The sequence below is a fragment of the Antechinus flavipes genome, chromosome 5 (genome assembly GCF_016432865.1).
Source record: "Antechinus flavipes isolate AdamAnt ecotype Samford, QLD, Australia chromosome 5, AdamAnt_v2, whole genome shotgun sequence".
Lineage (NCBI taxonomy): Eukaryota > Metazoa > Chordata > Mammalia > Dasyuromorphia > Dasyuridae > Antechinus > Antechinus flavipes.
In genome coordinates, this window is record NC_067402.1 from 203069541 (window position 1) to 203086831 (window position 17291).

Genomic DNA, 17291 nt, shown 5'->3' on the forward strand with positions numbered 1-17291 from the left:
TTAGTCAAATGTTATTCTTTTATCCTGTTCTCCTTTTCTAGATGATGCAGTGTTTAAAACTGGGTGCTTTATCTCGAACTACTGCAAGTACTCAGATGAATGTGCAAAGCTCTCGTTCACATGCCATTTTTACCATTCACTTGTGTCAGACCAGAGTGTGTCCCAGAATAGATGCTGTAAGTTTATTTCCTAATTTCTTAAACTTTTTGACTTCCCTAATTCTATTTTGATTTTCCCTAAATTATTCAGTATGTGCCAAGCATTATATTGGACAGCTAGATGGAGCAGTTGATAGTGTTGGACTTGGAACTCAGAAGATCTGTGTTTGAAATCCTGCTTCAGACACTGTATGACCAGGGTCAAATTAATTTACCTTTCTCAGCTTCAGTTGTCTCAAATGAGAATAATAATATCTATCTTACAGTGTTGTTGTGAGCATTACATAAAATAACATCTAAATCATATTGTAGACTTTAAAGGGCTAAATGTTAGCTAATAAATATTATCACTAGGCATTAGAGACATAAATGCATTATTAAGTTTTTTTTTCTTTTCCAGAATTGTATTTTCTTTAGAGAAACAACATGTACATAGAAAATTATAAAATATCTACCCAGTTTCTTGTGGGAGGCCCTAGATGATAAGTAGGTTTTCCATTAGGACTTTAATTTGAGGTTTGAAGAAGTTAGATATTTTACAGGGCAGAGGTAAAGAGGGAGTACATTCCATACATGGGGAACAGCTTGATGCTTTTGCAAAAACATCAAGACTAAAGATAGAATGTAATGGCCAATTAATAAATAACAAATAAACCAATTTGCCAGATTGTAAGGGCTGAGGGAAAGGAATGTGTATTTTTTTTTTTTTCTTTTTTTGCTAAGGCAATTGGGGGAAAGTGACTTGTGCAGGATCATACAGCTAGGAAGTGGTAAGTGTCTGAGATCAGATTTGAGCTCAGATCCTCCTGACTAAAGGGCTGGTGCTCTCTCCACTGCACCACCTCGCTGCCCCTGGAATGTGCATTTTCAATAAGATTAGAAAGGGAATCTGGAGCTATAATGTGAGAAGCTTCAAAAGCCAAATAAAGCATTTTATTCTACAGATACGAGGTTTTGTTTGTTTGCCTGTTTTTTGAGCAAGTGAAGGCAAGGAGAACTATGTTTTGGGAATATACATTTTACTGTTGGATACATTAGAGAATAAAGAGAATAGCTAGGCTAGCAAACCATTTAAGAGGCTTTTGTGGTTGTTGAAGTAAGAGATGATAAAGGCCAGAAGTAAAATTGTGGTTGTGTAAGTATGGAAAAGAGTTATATACAAGATGGATTGTGGAAGTAGAATCAATAAGATATGGCAGCAGATTGGATGTCAAGTGTGTTAAGTAGAGAGAAGAGTCAGAAATAACTTGAAAATAGTAAATCTGGGTGACTAGAAAGATAGCTGTACCTTCAACATGAATTGTTACGTGAATTTTTTGTGTGTTCAAAACAGAACCCTTTACATTATATACTTAACAAGATTCTTTTTCTGTCATATCTTACTGAGTTCCATTCTATCCTTGCTAAAAACAATTAATTAAATTGGTAATTAAATGCTTAAGCCTTCTAGAGAGAAATAATTGATTAGCATCTATATTAGGATTATCACATGCAGCTATTTAAATATATTCACAGCTAAGTAGTCTTATGGCATGTAGCTTTTAACCATTGGCTTTAGCTTTAACTAAGAATTTTTGTACTTGAAACAAATAGTACAAACTCTATACGCCCACTGGTTTGCTTTTCCTGCCTTCCTGCCTTCCTTCCCCAAAAGAGGATCATTTGTTAGTTCCCTCGAGTTTTCAGTATAGTTTTTCCTTCCCACTGGCATCTGAGAAGCTTAGTTACTTGGGATTGTGGATAGAATGCTAATACGTTTTACAGTAAACAGAGTGACTGGGGAGAGGGCTTAGAATTTCTACTCTTCCCAATTAACAGTATATTATATTGGAGCTAGAGGAGACCTTAGAAATTATCCGTCTAACTTCTTAATTTTAACAAGAAAAAAGCAACCTTCATGGAAAGAAAATAGTGTGCTGAAGTACACAGAGGAAAGCACATCCAGCTCTTACTGAAATTGAGACATAATTTCTCAATTATTCATCATCTCAATCATTTGGGAGGAGAAGGGAAAAAGAGAAATTGAGGCTGAGCTGAAGTAGAATCAAATGGACCCTATACATTCAAAGGCTGTTAGAGCCAGAAGGGATCTTAGAAACCATTTATCATTTATAGAAGAGAAACCCGATTTGTGAGGCCGTCACTAAAACGGAGGCCCACTAGTTCTAGGAAAGGTCCTTTTAGCTAGGATGATGGAATTTGGGCTCCACAGAGGATACAAGAGCCCCCTTTCTTCCAGGGCAAAGGCCCAAGGGACGCATGACTCAGGATAGTGGTGATGAGGGAGTCTAGATCTTTCTGGGAGTACCCTGACCTCATGCAAATGGCTAAACCTCTATCAAGTTTTTAAACATTTAGGTTGGATAAAGTCTTCAGAGAAAGAAAAGTGCTGTGATGGGGAAGGCCAGAATGCTTTATTTGGCCTCTTAAAGCTTGAGTTTAAGCAAATATCTGACTTTGGAATTTCTAGGAAATTGGTACTCAGAACATGATAAAATCGCGAGCTTTACTGTTATGTGATGCAGAAAGCAAAAAAAGTATTTATCCACACATTATTGCAACATAAAGAGGCTTTTCCTCACATGCAAGAAACATAGCTCACTTGGATAGTAAGTGAGAGGATTTGTGGTAGAAAAGTTCTCATTGTTTTCTACGGAAACCAAACTTAGGGGAAGCACAGGGAGGGCAAGTTTCTTTAGCAGGACCACAAGCTTAGAAGGGTCCAATAAATCGAAATAAGGACTCAAGGCTCCTGCAATCAATCGTTTATTCATGCAAGAGCTACTAACTTTATTCACACTTAATACCAATTTAACAGTGGAAAAGTACAATTGCTTGTTTTGTCTTTATGCTTCTCTTGACATCAGGACTGCTTAGCCTAAGTGACTTCCAAACAATATCCATAACATCAGAAATAAAAAGGTTGTAATTATCACCCAGAAAGTCATGGCTCAGAACCTTTTTTTTCTGGGCCGATTGTGAGTATATTTGTATTGCGGTGCAGTGGGGGGAAAGGAGGGGTTAGAAGGATGAGTCTCATCCCATGGTCAGTTTTTGGGCTTCCCCCTTTTTTGGGACAGTCAGATGAAGAGCAAGGTAGACCTCCACCCTTTGGCGGTGACTCAGCTTGCACTCCTTACCCTTGGAACAAGCCAGAGCACCAGTTTAGCCTCTAGCTTTGTCTAAGTAGTCCAGGGAAATCATTAAATTGTTCCCTCAACAGCAGCTTGCTATTACTACTGCTCCAATGATCTCCAATCCTCTTACCAGTTTGAACCAGTCCTATCAGCAGGCTCCATATTTCTTTCTTTTCTCTCTGATCTTTTTCTTTGATTGCATAGAAGAATATAATTGTGGGATTTGTCTACTTTGTGACCAAGTGTATATGTGTTCTGACTCCATATACACTTATAATGTAAATTATTTACCCTTTTCTTTAGGGAACATTGGACCTAGAGGTTACTCTTGATCTAGCTGAAAGGTCTTACTTTAATCAGCAAATTAATCAGCAAATAGTTAAGTGCCTTTAATGTACTGGGATTACAAATACAATAAATGAAAGAGTCCTTGCTTAAAAGGAATTTTTGTTAGAGTAGGAGAGACAACAAGGACATAGAATAAACACAAAGAGAATAAATACAAATAAATATAAAGTAGTTAAATACAAGATCATTTAGATACAGAAGAAATTAGTATTGGAGGGGAAATCTGGAAAGGCTTTGAGTGATTCTTGAGCTAGTTTTGAAGGAAATATAGTATTCTACAAAGTGGAGATGGGACTGCTAGTGCAAAGGCTGGGAGGTGGAGTGCTCTGTGTGAGAAACAGAGAGAAGGCTCATTTAGCTTTTGGCTAGCACTTGTCATGTTTCATTAACATGTCATCATTTATGTCCTATGCTTGTTGTTAATGGAGTAATAATGTCTTCCCACTTTTTCAGCCGTGTCATCTTCCCATTCTTTTTCCTTTCCACATCTTCTGGTTTGTTTTCTTTCCCACTGGGCATGTTTTCACAAAGTAGAACTAAACTAGTAAAATTAAGAGACAAGTTTGAACATTGTTGTGATTGTGTCTCAACATAGTTTCTGCCTTTCCCATTACACTTTTTGTGATATCTATTTTGTATAGGCTTAGTAAACATGCTACACCATTCCTTTTCTAACATATACCACTGGAGGGTTATTTTTATTTGATCTGTATAATGAATTTGCAACAAGACATACTCATACCAAAAAGACTTAAGGTTCCTATTGAATGTTCCTCTCTCCAAGCTTTGGATGTTTTTATGTGGAGCTTTTTGTTTGACTTTCTCTTTCACAGGCTTCCTTGGCTGTGTTCTACATTGTTTTTAGACAAGATCTGTGATTTCTTTGGTAACAGAACTTCCAATGAGAAAACTCTATTATTGCTGATTTTTTTTTCTCTACAATTTATAGCCTTAGAGAATTAACTTGGTAAATGAGAGGTCAGATACCTCTCAGGGGGTCACATAAACATTCTGATGCAAAAGCAGGACTAGAATACAGTTCTTCCTAACCCTAAGGCTTTATTCCTTTTACCAGTCAAGGTACCTATAGAGTAGGACAAGACGTTTGTGTCCTTTTTAAAATATATTTAATAATAATATTAATGTTAATATTATTATCCTAACCAAATTTCTTGGATTTTTATTTCCCCAATTGCAGGAAAATGTAATTGATAATAAGATGGTATCTGAGTCATCCCAGATGAATGAATTTGAAACTCTTACTGCAAAATTTCATTTTGTTGATCTTGCTGGATCAGAAAGATTAAAACGTACAGGAGCTACTGGAGAAAGAGCCAAAGAAGGCATATCCATCAACTGTGGTCTGGTAAGATTAAAGATATTAAGATGATTAAAAGTGTTAAGCTGTCAATATATCAGTGTATTCCTTTAGTCTTTCTTTTCTTTTTTATTTTATAAAATCCTAAATGAAAACATTTATATAAATAGATTGCTGAGGGATTTTGGGGAGTAACTAACAAATGAAATTATCATTTAATTTATTTACAAATATATTTTGTCCACTAAAGCTGAAATCCTCTTCCCATTAATTACAATTACTTTTGATTAAGTATTTTTATAAGTGTTTGTTTAATTATAAGCTTGGTGGTTTCTAATTCAGTTAATATATATTTTGTTCTTGATAGTAATAATAAATTAAACACTAATTATTTACAAATCCTTTTAATTTATACCAAAATGCATTGATGAATTTGAACATATTCTAGGGACAAGAATTTTCAGGTAAGCTTTGAATTTGTATAACATTTTGATTTTCAAGAAATAATTGTTTCAAATAGTCTTATCATCCAGATTATTAAATATATGAATAATATATGAAAGTTTTAAAATTTTAAGATTGTTGAAAATACCATTTTATCCAAAATTTGTTTTTAAGTTGTATTGGAAAATATATATTACTTTACCATTTTGTGTGTGTATGTGTGTGTGTGTTTATTTTATTTTAGGTGAATGAGTATTTTTTTTTTTTTAGTGAGATATGAGGATTGCTAATCAGTTTCCCAGAAGGTATCTTGAGACCTCTTTATAAAATGTTTACATATATAAAACTTCTAAAGAGAGAGAGGGGAAGAAGAGAGATAAATTCAAAATCTTGCCAAAAGGCTCACACTTCCTTTTAACATCATCAAATGTATTTATCTCCCTCAAACAAATATCTAAATTTGTAAAACATAGCAAACAGTTTAAAATCAATCCTATTGTTTAAGGAATCCTGCAGTTTACATTTTTTCATTTCTCCTTCATTGATAATTTTTTTTTAAATTTTAATAGCTTTTTATTTACAAATTATATTCATGGGTAATTTTACAGCATTGACAATTGCCAAACCTTTTGTTCCGATTTTTCCCCTCCTTCCCCCCACCCTCTCCCCTAGATGGCAGGATACCATTTAATTTTGGAGTAAAGTTTGTGGTTACCATAAAGCTTAGGAAAAAAGTTTGACATAGAAAAAGTTTAGCATAGACCTTTTTGGACAAATAGAAACAATATTGTATAAAACAGCTTATAAAATACATTTTTTTTGGTAATGAATGCTTCATTCCTTTTGACTTGGTTACAAGATTGAACATGATTTCTTCCTAAGCCAAGATATTCCATCTCAGTCTTGTGCCATTTCTGGCACAACAAACTTGGCAGTTGGAGATATTGTTTGCTTCCCTTCATTTCTTCATCATTCTATTTCTACTCGAAGTCTGTGATTCAGACCTCTGAGTGTTATTCCTTTTTGTCCTCGATAAGATATAGAGGAAGCAGTTGATTGAGCTACTTTCTGATCCTTTGAATAACAAAGTACAGAACAAGGACAGTCTTTTCTGTCTTGGTGCCCACTTTAATAATCTTACCATTAATGATCAGTTACTACTTAACTGAGAAGGAAGATTATGATTTGGGGTTTTGATAAATGGTGTGCATTTCCAAAGCAGTACAAAATTGGTTGGTCTGTCCCTGTATAGCAAGAAAATAGCCACTATAGAAACTGCTGGTATCATGGGGATGATTTCAGTTTTTATAATAAGATGTGTAAAGATTTTATATAACACTTCTGGTAGTGTTTTCAGCTCCGGATCCTGAACATTCCAGACTCTTTTGAAATGAGGTATAAGTTGAAGAATTCCACTTTTGTTAGGAGCAGTCACTGATGCATATATAACCTTTTTTATTCTGTCTCAGGAATGAACATGAGTTATTTCCTTTATTGAGCAGACATGGTCACTAAGGAATAGACAGTTCTGGAGCTATGGCAGTTTGAAAGGGGGGAAACATTAAAAAAAGGAAGAAACAAGTAGACATGCTCTCATTTTATGAATTTGATCTATATGTAACAATACATAAATTCAGTAGAATTAATCACTGGTGTGTTCAGACCTTGAGTGATTACAATAAAGCCTTCTTTGCTGCATTCTAATAATTGTAGTCATGGAAAAAGAGGCACCAAGGTCAGAGAAGTAAGGAAGTTGAACTTTAAGATCTTTGAGATCCCTTCCAGCTTACCATTGTGAGTTAATGATTTTTTCAAAAGCACTAAATGATATCATTCATTTTATTAATTTTTTGACATCACCTGCAGGGAAATAATTCTGTTTTTTAGAGACATTATTTTAAGAAATGTTTTACTTTTATATATGTCATGTAGTGTGCTATATGCTAAATGAATTCTATTGAATAATTTTTTTATAGCTTTAAATATTATTGCAACCAGTTTTTAATCTTATTTCCTACAAACTCATAGTTTCTTTGAAGTTAATTGTAATTATATGCTTTTTGTCTTTTCTTTTTTTTCAGTTGGCACTTGGAAATGTAATAAGTGCATTGGGAGATAAAAGTAAGAGAGCCACTCATGTACCTTATAGGGACTCAAAATTAACAAGACTACTGCAGGATTCCCTTGGGGGTAACAGGTATGGAAATTTAACATTTTCCCCACCTATTTCTGACAATAAATGCTTGGTTCAGTTATTCATTAAATGAGCTGTGAAATTGTTTAAAAAGCAAGTTTGCAAAGTGATTATGTAAAGCATATTCATTATAAGTATTTGAATGTGTTTTTTTGCTACTTTTCTGATAAAATGTGTGAAAAACCTGAGTGTATGGGCTCTTTCTCTCCTACTCTATTGCATATCTTCCTTGACTATAGACCATATTTTATTTCTCTTTTATAATTTGCTCTTCACTATATCTTTTTTTTTAAGTTGCTGTTCTGTCTTTTCCTTTTTATTTTAAGTTTCAAACTCGTTTTTACTCCAACATTAAATATGAACTTGTTTGGCTTTAAATCTTTCATGTTTCCAAGGACCTACTTAGGCTGGCCACAGAATTTGGTATTCATAGTGAAGAAAAAGGCACAGATCAAAAGAAGTTCCCCTGATTTATTCTGTCATCTGAACAAAAAGGGAATTTACCCTTAAGAAAGAGTTCTGAGTTAGAGGAAAAAGCTTCAACTTGATATGTTTCTCTGAGTGACTTAAGTCATAAACAACAAAAATTGACTAACAAACAATAACAAAAGGATTTTTATTATATCAATTATGATTGTGACACAAACCCAAAAGAGGATAACTCAAAAAAAGCCTACAATCAAAATCTTAAAGAAAAAAATAGTTTACCCACAAAAACAATTAGAATTTCTTGAAGTGTGAGAGCTCTGAAGGAGAGACAGAAAAAAGAATCAAGTGCCTAACACAAGAGGTACAAAACCATGTCCAAGTAAAAACATTCTTAAAAATCTGAAAGGACCAAATAGAAGAAGGATTAAAAAGAAAGTCAAAGGGTTAATAAAATAGCTCATATCAAAAACAATTGATCAATTAGTGATAACTAATCATTAGATTATCTGAAATCTATGATAAAAGCAAAATAAAACAAAAACAAAATCTTGGATATAATATTTCAGAAAATCTTTTATGAAAAACTCCCTAGAGGCAGCTAGATGATATAGTAAATAAAGTACCAGCTTTAAAGTCAGGTGAGTTCAAATATGACCTCAGCCACTAACATTAGCTCTGTGACCTTGGGCAAGTCATTTCATCCCAGTTGTCTCAAACAAACAAAAAAGGAAAATGGTCCAGACATATTAGAGCAATAAGATAGTGTGAAAATAGAAATTATCCACTGATTACCTCCTGAAACCCCCAAAAGAAATATAATTATTAAAATCCAAAATTTCTAAATAAAAGAAAAAAAACATACTGTAAACAACTAGAAAGAAAATATTCAGATATTGAGGATTCATGGTCAGAATTATATAACAGCTATCACTGTAAAGAAATAAGCTAAACTAAGTATTAATCTTACAAGGAAAAAAGTGAATTTTCAGTGAAATAGAGGACTTTGAAACACTCCTGGTGAAAAAACTAGATCTGAAAAGGGACTTTGTGATACACAGAAGTCAAGAGAAAATTAAAAAGGCACAAGTATAAAATACAAGTAAATAAAAAAGAGCTAAGAAAGATGAACTGTTTTATGTTCCAAATGATGAGTAGAATGTTAGGATTCTTTCAGAATCTTAATGTCATAAGCAGTCATAGAGAAAGACAGATGAAACAAGTCCTTGTATATGGTTTTGTCTTGTTTTTGGTGATCCTATGCAAAGAAAGAAAAAGGAGTTGGAGAAGTGAGCTTCTTTGCATCTAAACTGATTAGAAGAGGGTAGAATACATAGAAAGAGGATTACAGTTAATGCAACAGGAATACTGAAGTGAACAGGAAGAGGGGAAAGGGAAAAATAAGGGAGGGCAGATTCATGGAGGAATTCCTCATAAAGAAAACAAACCCTAAGCTTGGAGAAACTAAAGAGAAAACCTGCTATAAAGGAAAGTATTCAGGAGTATAAAGAAGAAAATATAAAATATAAGCTAAAGAGAAGTATGCAATTAATTTTCCTAACTCTGAGTTTGAATAGAATGAACTCATCCATAAAATAGAAAAGATTAACAAAGTATTAGAAAGCTAAATTCAATACGATTTTGTTCATAAGAAACACATTTGAAACACAAAAATTCACAAAGAATGAAAATAAGATATTGGAGCAGAATGTATTATGTCTTAGCTGAACTCAAAAAACATTGGCATAGCAAATATGATGTTAGACAAAGAAACAGCCAAAATAAATGATTAAACTAGATAAATAGAAAAATTACATTTTACTGAAAGGTAACAGATCCTGAATTTTTTTTCAGTGTTTAACATATCTGTACCCAATGGTATGGCATCTAAAGGAGAATTAAATATAATAAAATTATAATAGTGGGACATCTCAGTTTATATTCCATAAAAAGGAATTTTATGTAAAAAGTTACTAAATAGTTCATACCCTTCTACTTTAGTGCTAGATACAACTAATCAAAAAATAAAAGTTTTTAAAACAACTGGAGACTAAAGAATGAGCAGAAGATTAATTGAACAAGTTGTGGTATAGATTGTGATGAAATACTTCTGTGCTATAAGAAGTGGTGAATTTGATCTTAAAAAAAGAATGAATTATACAAAATAAGGAAGAGTGAAATGAGCAGTCAAGAGAATATTGTGTACACTAACAACATACTGTTTTAAGAACAACTTTGAGTGAATGTTATTTTGACTGTTATAAATAATCCAAATTAACTACAAATATGAAGGAAGACATCTCTATCCAAAGAAAGAATTGATAAATAAAATTATGTATAGAAGTTTTTTATGTACATATACATATTTATGTATAATTATAGCCACCTCTAGTGAAAGGGAAGGAAAAAAAGAAATTTACATGATAATTTTCTATATTTAAAAGGAATAGCAATGAAGCGCTAGGTAGAGCAGTGGATAGAGCACCAGCCCTGAAATCAGGAGGACCTGAGTTCAAATCTAGTCTCAGACACTTAATATTTCCTAACTGTGTGACCCTGAGCAAGTCACTTTAACCCCAACTGCCTCAACAAAAAAACTAAAAAGTAGGTAAATAAATAAATAAAGGGAATAGCAAGTCATACATAATAAATTCACAGACTTATGTGCAATTATCTTTTTTTAAAATTATACTGTATTGTACAAATGCTTGCTTTATTCCACAAATTAAAAATACAATAAACAGGGGCAGCTAGGTGGACCAGTGGTTAGAGCAACAGCCCTGAAGTCAGGAGAACCTGAGTTCAAATCTGGCCTCAGACACTTAACACTTCCTAGTTATGTGATCCTGGGCAAATCACTTAACCCCAGTTGTCTCAGCAAAAATAAATAAAGAGAAAGAACCGATAAAACAAATTTTAGAAATATGATAAATGAATATAAAATTTTTTTAAACTCCCAAAAAGTGACTGAAATTGAAATCCTGAAAAGAACATGATTAATAAAATTGTTGCTGCCTTCTTTTTGGGGGAGGGGGATGTGATAAATCATTAATTAATTTAATTCAAAAGAAGAAAATCAGATTACTTGTATCAGAAATTTAAAAGGTGAATTCATACCAAATGAAGAAATATGAGATATTATTAGAAACTATTTTGCCCAACTGTATGTCACTAAGATTAACAACTTAATTGGAATAAACTAGTATTTACAAAAATAAAAAACCTCAATTGACAGAGTAAGAAATAGTCAATTTCAACAATACACTTCAGAAGACATGTAATTCTAAAGGCAGAAAAAATACAAAGCCAATGGATTCATAACTGAATTGTTAAAAACTGAAGAATTAATTCCAATGTTGCATATATTACACAAATAGCAAAAGATACTAATCTGATACTACCTGATATCTTTCTGAAACACAGATATAGTCTTGACATATAAACCAGAGAGAGTTTAAATAGAAAATTATCAACCAATATCTCTAATGAATATAGATGCAAATTTAAAAAAATTAATAAGAAGGCTAAAACATCACAAAGATTATTATAACCAAATTGGATTATATTAGGAAAACTATAAACTTAATTACTTACTTAATAACTTCATTAATAACAAAATCAGCAAAAAATAATGTAGTTACGTCATTAGTTATAGAAAAATTTTAAAAGAAAAATCTATTTCTATTGGAAAAAACACTAGAAAATATAGGAATCAATGTAGCTTTTCTTAAAATGGTTAATAGTATATTTCTTAAAGCAAAAGTGAGCATGTAATAAATATAGACTAGAATCCTTTCCAATAAAATCAGAGGTGAAAAAAATGCACTGTCAGTAATTAGAGAAATGCAAATTAAAGTCATCCCGAGATTTCAACTAATACTGATCAGATTGGTAAAGATTAAAAATGTATGGAAATAGACACATTGATTCACGATTAGTGGAGTTGTGAATAGCTCTAACCATTCCATAAAGTAATTTGGAATTTTATGTAAAAATTTCTACTAAACAATTCATACCCTTCTACTAGTCTATGTTTGTTAAATGAATTAAAAGGAAAATGTCCTAAATGTGCAAACATTTATAGCAGATATATGTATGTGTGGGGGGGAGGGAGGAAGGAGTGACAAAAACCAGAGACTAAGCAGGTGCCCATTAATTGGGTAATGGTTAAACAAATTATCATATAGAAAATGTGATGGATTACCATTGTGCTGTTAGAAATAAGGAAATAGGTGATTTCTAAAGAGATGTAGAAAGACTTGTATGAACTAATGAGAAGAACAAAACTTTTATAAAATGATGAAGAATGAAATGAACTGAAAGAGAACAACTTTTATAGTAATAGCATCCTTGTAGAACAGGTAGATGACTCAGAGGAGAGAGTGCTAGCCTGAGGTCATAAAGACTGATCTTCTTGAGTTCAAATCTGGCCTCAATAACTATGTGACCTTGGGCAAGGCACTTAACCCTGTTTACCTCAGTTCCTCATCTGTGAGCTTAAAAAGAAATTGCAAATCACTCCAGTATCTTTGCCATGAAAATCCTAAATGGATCATGAAGATGTGACTGATGTGATTGAAACAACTGAACAACAAAAAGCATCACTGTAAAGATAAATCATAAGAGCTATGATCTATGCAAAAATTATTCAAGATTCAAGTTCTGATGATGAATATACTATCCACTACTGACAGGGATTGAGAGTACAGAATGAGACACGTATTTGAACTCAGACAATGAGAGTACATTTTTGTTATGGGAATTTTATTTTTCTTTTCAGTGGGATAGTCAATGGGAGGGAGAGAGGAGATTTTTTTTTTTTAATTAAAAAAATTAAATCAAACAAGCCAGTTTTATTTTTTGTCTTGTAGCATTTTCTTTTATTTATTTTCAAATAGAAACCCCAAAGCCTTTCAATTGGATGATGCATTAATCCCACTTAACTTTTTTAGGTTTTACAGTTTACAAAATTTGCCTACCAGTCATTACTATTGATTGTTAAGTATATTAAGTGTCTAATTATGGGCCAAATAGCTGCTAAGCTCTGGAGATATAAAGAAAGGCCCTACCCTAAGCAATTCACAATCTTATAGGTTATTATAAGAATTCTCTTCTATAAGAAGATGATTTTCTAAGAAATTTTTATTCTGTTCACAATTTAAGGCAGGGTATAGCTAAATAAGATTGACTTCTTTCTTCTACTTCAGTATTGAGTATACTGCAGGTTCATATTTATTTAACTTAGTCCTCACCCCTGAATGTCTATCCTTTTTATTCATCTCTCACTGTCTCACTCCACAGTTTTGCTAAGCTAATGTTTCTCATCTAACTCTCCCTTCTCCAACTATCAAACAAGCAACCTAGTCTATTTTATTGAGGTTATTGATCTTGTACTTCCTCATTTACCCTTTTCCATATCTCAGAATCTCCTATGACTTCACTTATTTTTCCCTTCTCTATTTCAGTCTTAAATGAGGTGGCTCTTATTCTTGCCAAAGTTGATTTTACTTCTACTCTTGATCTTATCAAAGGCTGTCTCTTTAGGAAGCTTGTTAAATTAATTATTCCCCTATCTTCAATCTCTTTTACTGATTCTCTCCCGGATGCCAAGGAAAATGTTCAGGTCCTCTTATTATTTAAATAATTACTTTGACGCAATCCCACAAACTTTGGACTACTTATTTCTCTTCCCTTTCAGAGCTAAATTGGAAATAATAGATATTTGCTTTCTGTATCCTCATCAACCCATTTACTCCTCAACATCTTACAGGGTTGTTTGCTGTCTCATCAGTCTTTGAAAAGTGCTTTTTCAGAAGTCACTAGCAGCCCCTGATTTTTTATATCCAATGTTGTTTTCTCATTCCTCAGTTTCTTTGATTTTGACAAATTTCTTTTTTTTTTCTCTCAATATTGGAATCTCTCTCTTGTATAACTTTATTATGCTTTGGTTTGTGATATAATTTTCAGCAGATTTTTCATCTAATTGTATGACTTTTCTTGATCTGTTTTCATTATTCTTACTTGGGTGGGTATCCTCCACAGTTCCATTTTCTTTCTTTCTGCCCTTCTTTTGTAATGAAATCATATAGTTCCATGATTTAATGATCCTTTATATGTAGTTGAGTTATAGATCCTGGACTTTAATTCTTCATCTACAGTTGTTTGTTGGCCATTCCTATCTATGTGCCCTGTCAGCATCTTGAACTCATTAGTTCTCAAACTGAATTTTCCAGAAGAAACTGCTTTTTTCCTGTTTTTTCCCCCAATTCAGTTTGTGGAATCCCTTTCCAGCTACTCATCTTGGTTTGAAACTTAAGGATACTATTTTGCTCTGAGATAAAACTCTGTTCTTTTCTTTTCACTTCATATAAATGCATTAATGCTTATCCCTTCATTATAATATTAAATTTTAATCCCTTTGATTCATATTCAGGATACATTTATTAAGCACCTATTGCATGTAAGGCATGGTGCTATGTACCAAAGATAAAAAGAAACAAGGAGTGAGTACTAACAATTAAGGGTCAATTTTATTCTATCATGAAGAATCATCTTTAATAGTGAAACAGTGAGGGAAAAGGAGTCTTCCCTTTATCCCATACTCCATATTCAATAAGATGTTAGTTCCTCAGTTCTTCCTCCATAACTTGTAATAGCTCACATTTTATTTTCTTCTCTACTCATATTGCTACAATTATTTCCTCTTTTGGACCATTAAATTGCCCTCCCAATTAGACTAATTAGACTTCCTTCCACACATGTCTTTCACGTTATTCTTCTCAAGGTTATATACTACATTTCATAATCAGAGTAATATTTTTTTGTTCATTGACTTTATTTTCTCTATGTCTAAACCAATCTCTTTTGAATAGCCACATATATTATTGAAGAGATGTTCTATGGTTACCACAATCAGCATCAGAAAAACATTTAGAGATCTTCATTATATTTAAGGAATATTTCCTCATGACTTTACATAGTACATCCTCCATTATACTTTTGATAGAACTACTTTTTAAGAGTAAACATTTTACATTTTATTTAAACTTAATATTAGTTGAATATTGAGTTTGACTTCTTATGTTACATTTTAATATATTGCTTCTCATAAAGCAAAAATCACCACAGTTATCAGTGTACCATATGTGACATGGTCTATTGTGTGCAAGACATTTGCGATATGCAGAGCAGGCTGAGAGTTCTTAAAGGCATCAAGTATATCTGATCATGTGAATGAAGTGTCTGCTTACTAACAGTTTTTGTATATCCAATTTTTTTAAAATGTAAAAGTATATGAGAATGTCCATTTATGACTATCTTTCTTAGGGTTAAACTATTGGAGTATGATTGACATAAGCCTTTTTTTTCAATTACATTATTTTGTAAAGAGAGATTAGGACCAGTGAATAAAACAATGCATTCCTTTTTTTTTCCATCTGTGATTTGATCAGAATCTTAAAAATTCCACAACTCTAAAGTTCATGTGCTGTATTATATTAATTGTAAGACTATGGTGCATTCTCTTAATGTCCTGCTTGTTAAGATTTTGTATAAACTCAGTATAAAATATGTCTTTGTTAAATAAAAAAAATACACACACACATATGCACACATATATATGTACATATAGATATGAAGTTCTGATTTTTTGATTGAAAGGCACTTATTCTTTTTAAATTCAGATATATATAGAACTTGTCACTTCCCTGGTCAAAAGTTTTTAATGGATCCTCATTACTTGCTGATTGAAATAGAAACTCTAGATATTCAAGACCATTTGCAATCTATTCACTTTTATAGCCTTATTTTAATTTTTTTGGCTATTTTATATTTCAACCAAACCATTGTTCCATGACTATCCTGTCCCCTCTCTGTGCTTTTAAGCCTACCTACCATCCTCCAGGCCTAGAACCTTCTCTTCCTCTATCACCCAAATCTTAGCCTGTGGAAATCCTTATCCTTTCAGATCTGACTCTGGTAACCCCTCCTAGACCTCTGAGCCTCACTTTTGGTATTTTTCTGGTATTCTGTCATTGTTTCTATGCCCTTACCATTTCCCAGCTTATTAGTGTAGATATTTACATATAAGTCTCACTTATCTTTTTTATAACCCCAGTGACTAATATACTCCTTAACATTTAGTAAAAGCATAATAAATATTTGTTGAATTGAATTGTTCAACATTAATTTTTTCATAATTGTAAGGGGACCTATAAAATCCTGAAATAAGCAAGGTAAATAGTTCTGTGTTATCTTGTAATTCTAAATTTTCCATGTTACATATAATTTGGATAACAGAAAAATTAATTTACCTACTGTTATGCTGTAATTTTAACTATCTGATAATAATATTAAGTCAATATTTTTGCTTTCATTGGAAGAGCTGCATTTTTCACTTACTCATGAGTTCATTTACAAACACTAACTGTGTACTGGGAGGTAATAGGCATTAGGGACAATACTAATCTAGTAGAAATGATGACATGCATATTCAGCTAAAGTATGATGATAATAAGTTGGAGGTAATACAAAAACATTATAGGTTCAAGATGAGGGTGATAATGAAGGAATACTTGGAGGAAGTAGAACATTACTTGGTTCTTGAAAGACAGACTGGGGTTTTATTAAAATACAGATGAAGATGGGGGAGAATTCCAAACAATGAAAAATACAAGAAACTTTTATTCCTTTAGGAAGCTTTTAAAAAACTCCTTATATTTCTGAGCTAATGGCAAAGAAATAATTTATACCATTGGAAGGAAATATGGCTAAAATGTAACTTTCTTGAGAGTAGAAGTTGTTTCTTTATATTTTTCTCTCTAGTATCTTAGCATCATTACCTAACCAAAACACTGCTTGCTTGCTTGATAAAAAATTGGAAGTATGAAATGATTATTTTCTGTGTTGGATTTCATTTTCATCTATCAATGAGCACAGTTAATATTTGTAACTTACAGCCAAACAGTCATGATAGCATGTGTCAGCCCTTCAGACAGAGATTTCATGGAAACTTTGAATACACTAAAATATGCCAATCGTGCCCGAAATATCAAGAATAAAGTTATGGTCAATCAGGACAGAGCCAGTCAGCAGATTAATGCACTTCGTAGTGAAATCACACGACTTCAGATGGAACTCATGGAGTACAAAACTGTAAGCCAATGATTTTGAGTCTTTTAACTTTGTATTTTTAAGTCAAAGCAGAATGTAATGAATGCTATTGAGGCATGTTGGGTGTCAAGAAACTTAAATAGATGGGACTGTGT

At 32.5% G+C, this 17291-nt stretch overlaps 1 protein-coding gene across 7 annotated transcripts in view; it reads left to right on the forward strand.

Moving 5' to 3' along the window:
* KIF21A (kinesin family member 21A) overlaps nucleotides 1-17291 on the forward strand; it is a 161958-nt gene that overhangs the window by 63820 nt on the left and 80847 nt on the right. For all 7 annotated transcript variants that reach the window (XM_052000181.1, XM_052000184.1, XM_052000182.1 and 4 more), the window contains exons 5-8: nucleotides 42-176; nucleotides 4842-5009; nucleotides 7487-7602; nucleotides 16983-17178. In XM_052000181.1, coding sequence (XP_051856141.1) covers nucleotides 42-176; nucleotides 4842-5009; nucleotides 7487-7602; nucleotides 16983-17178 — 615 coding nt within the window. The remainder of the gene's footprint in view (nucleotides 1-41; nucleotides 177-4841; nucleotides 5010-7486; nucleotides 7603-16982; nucleotides 17179-17291) is intronic.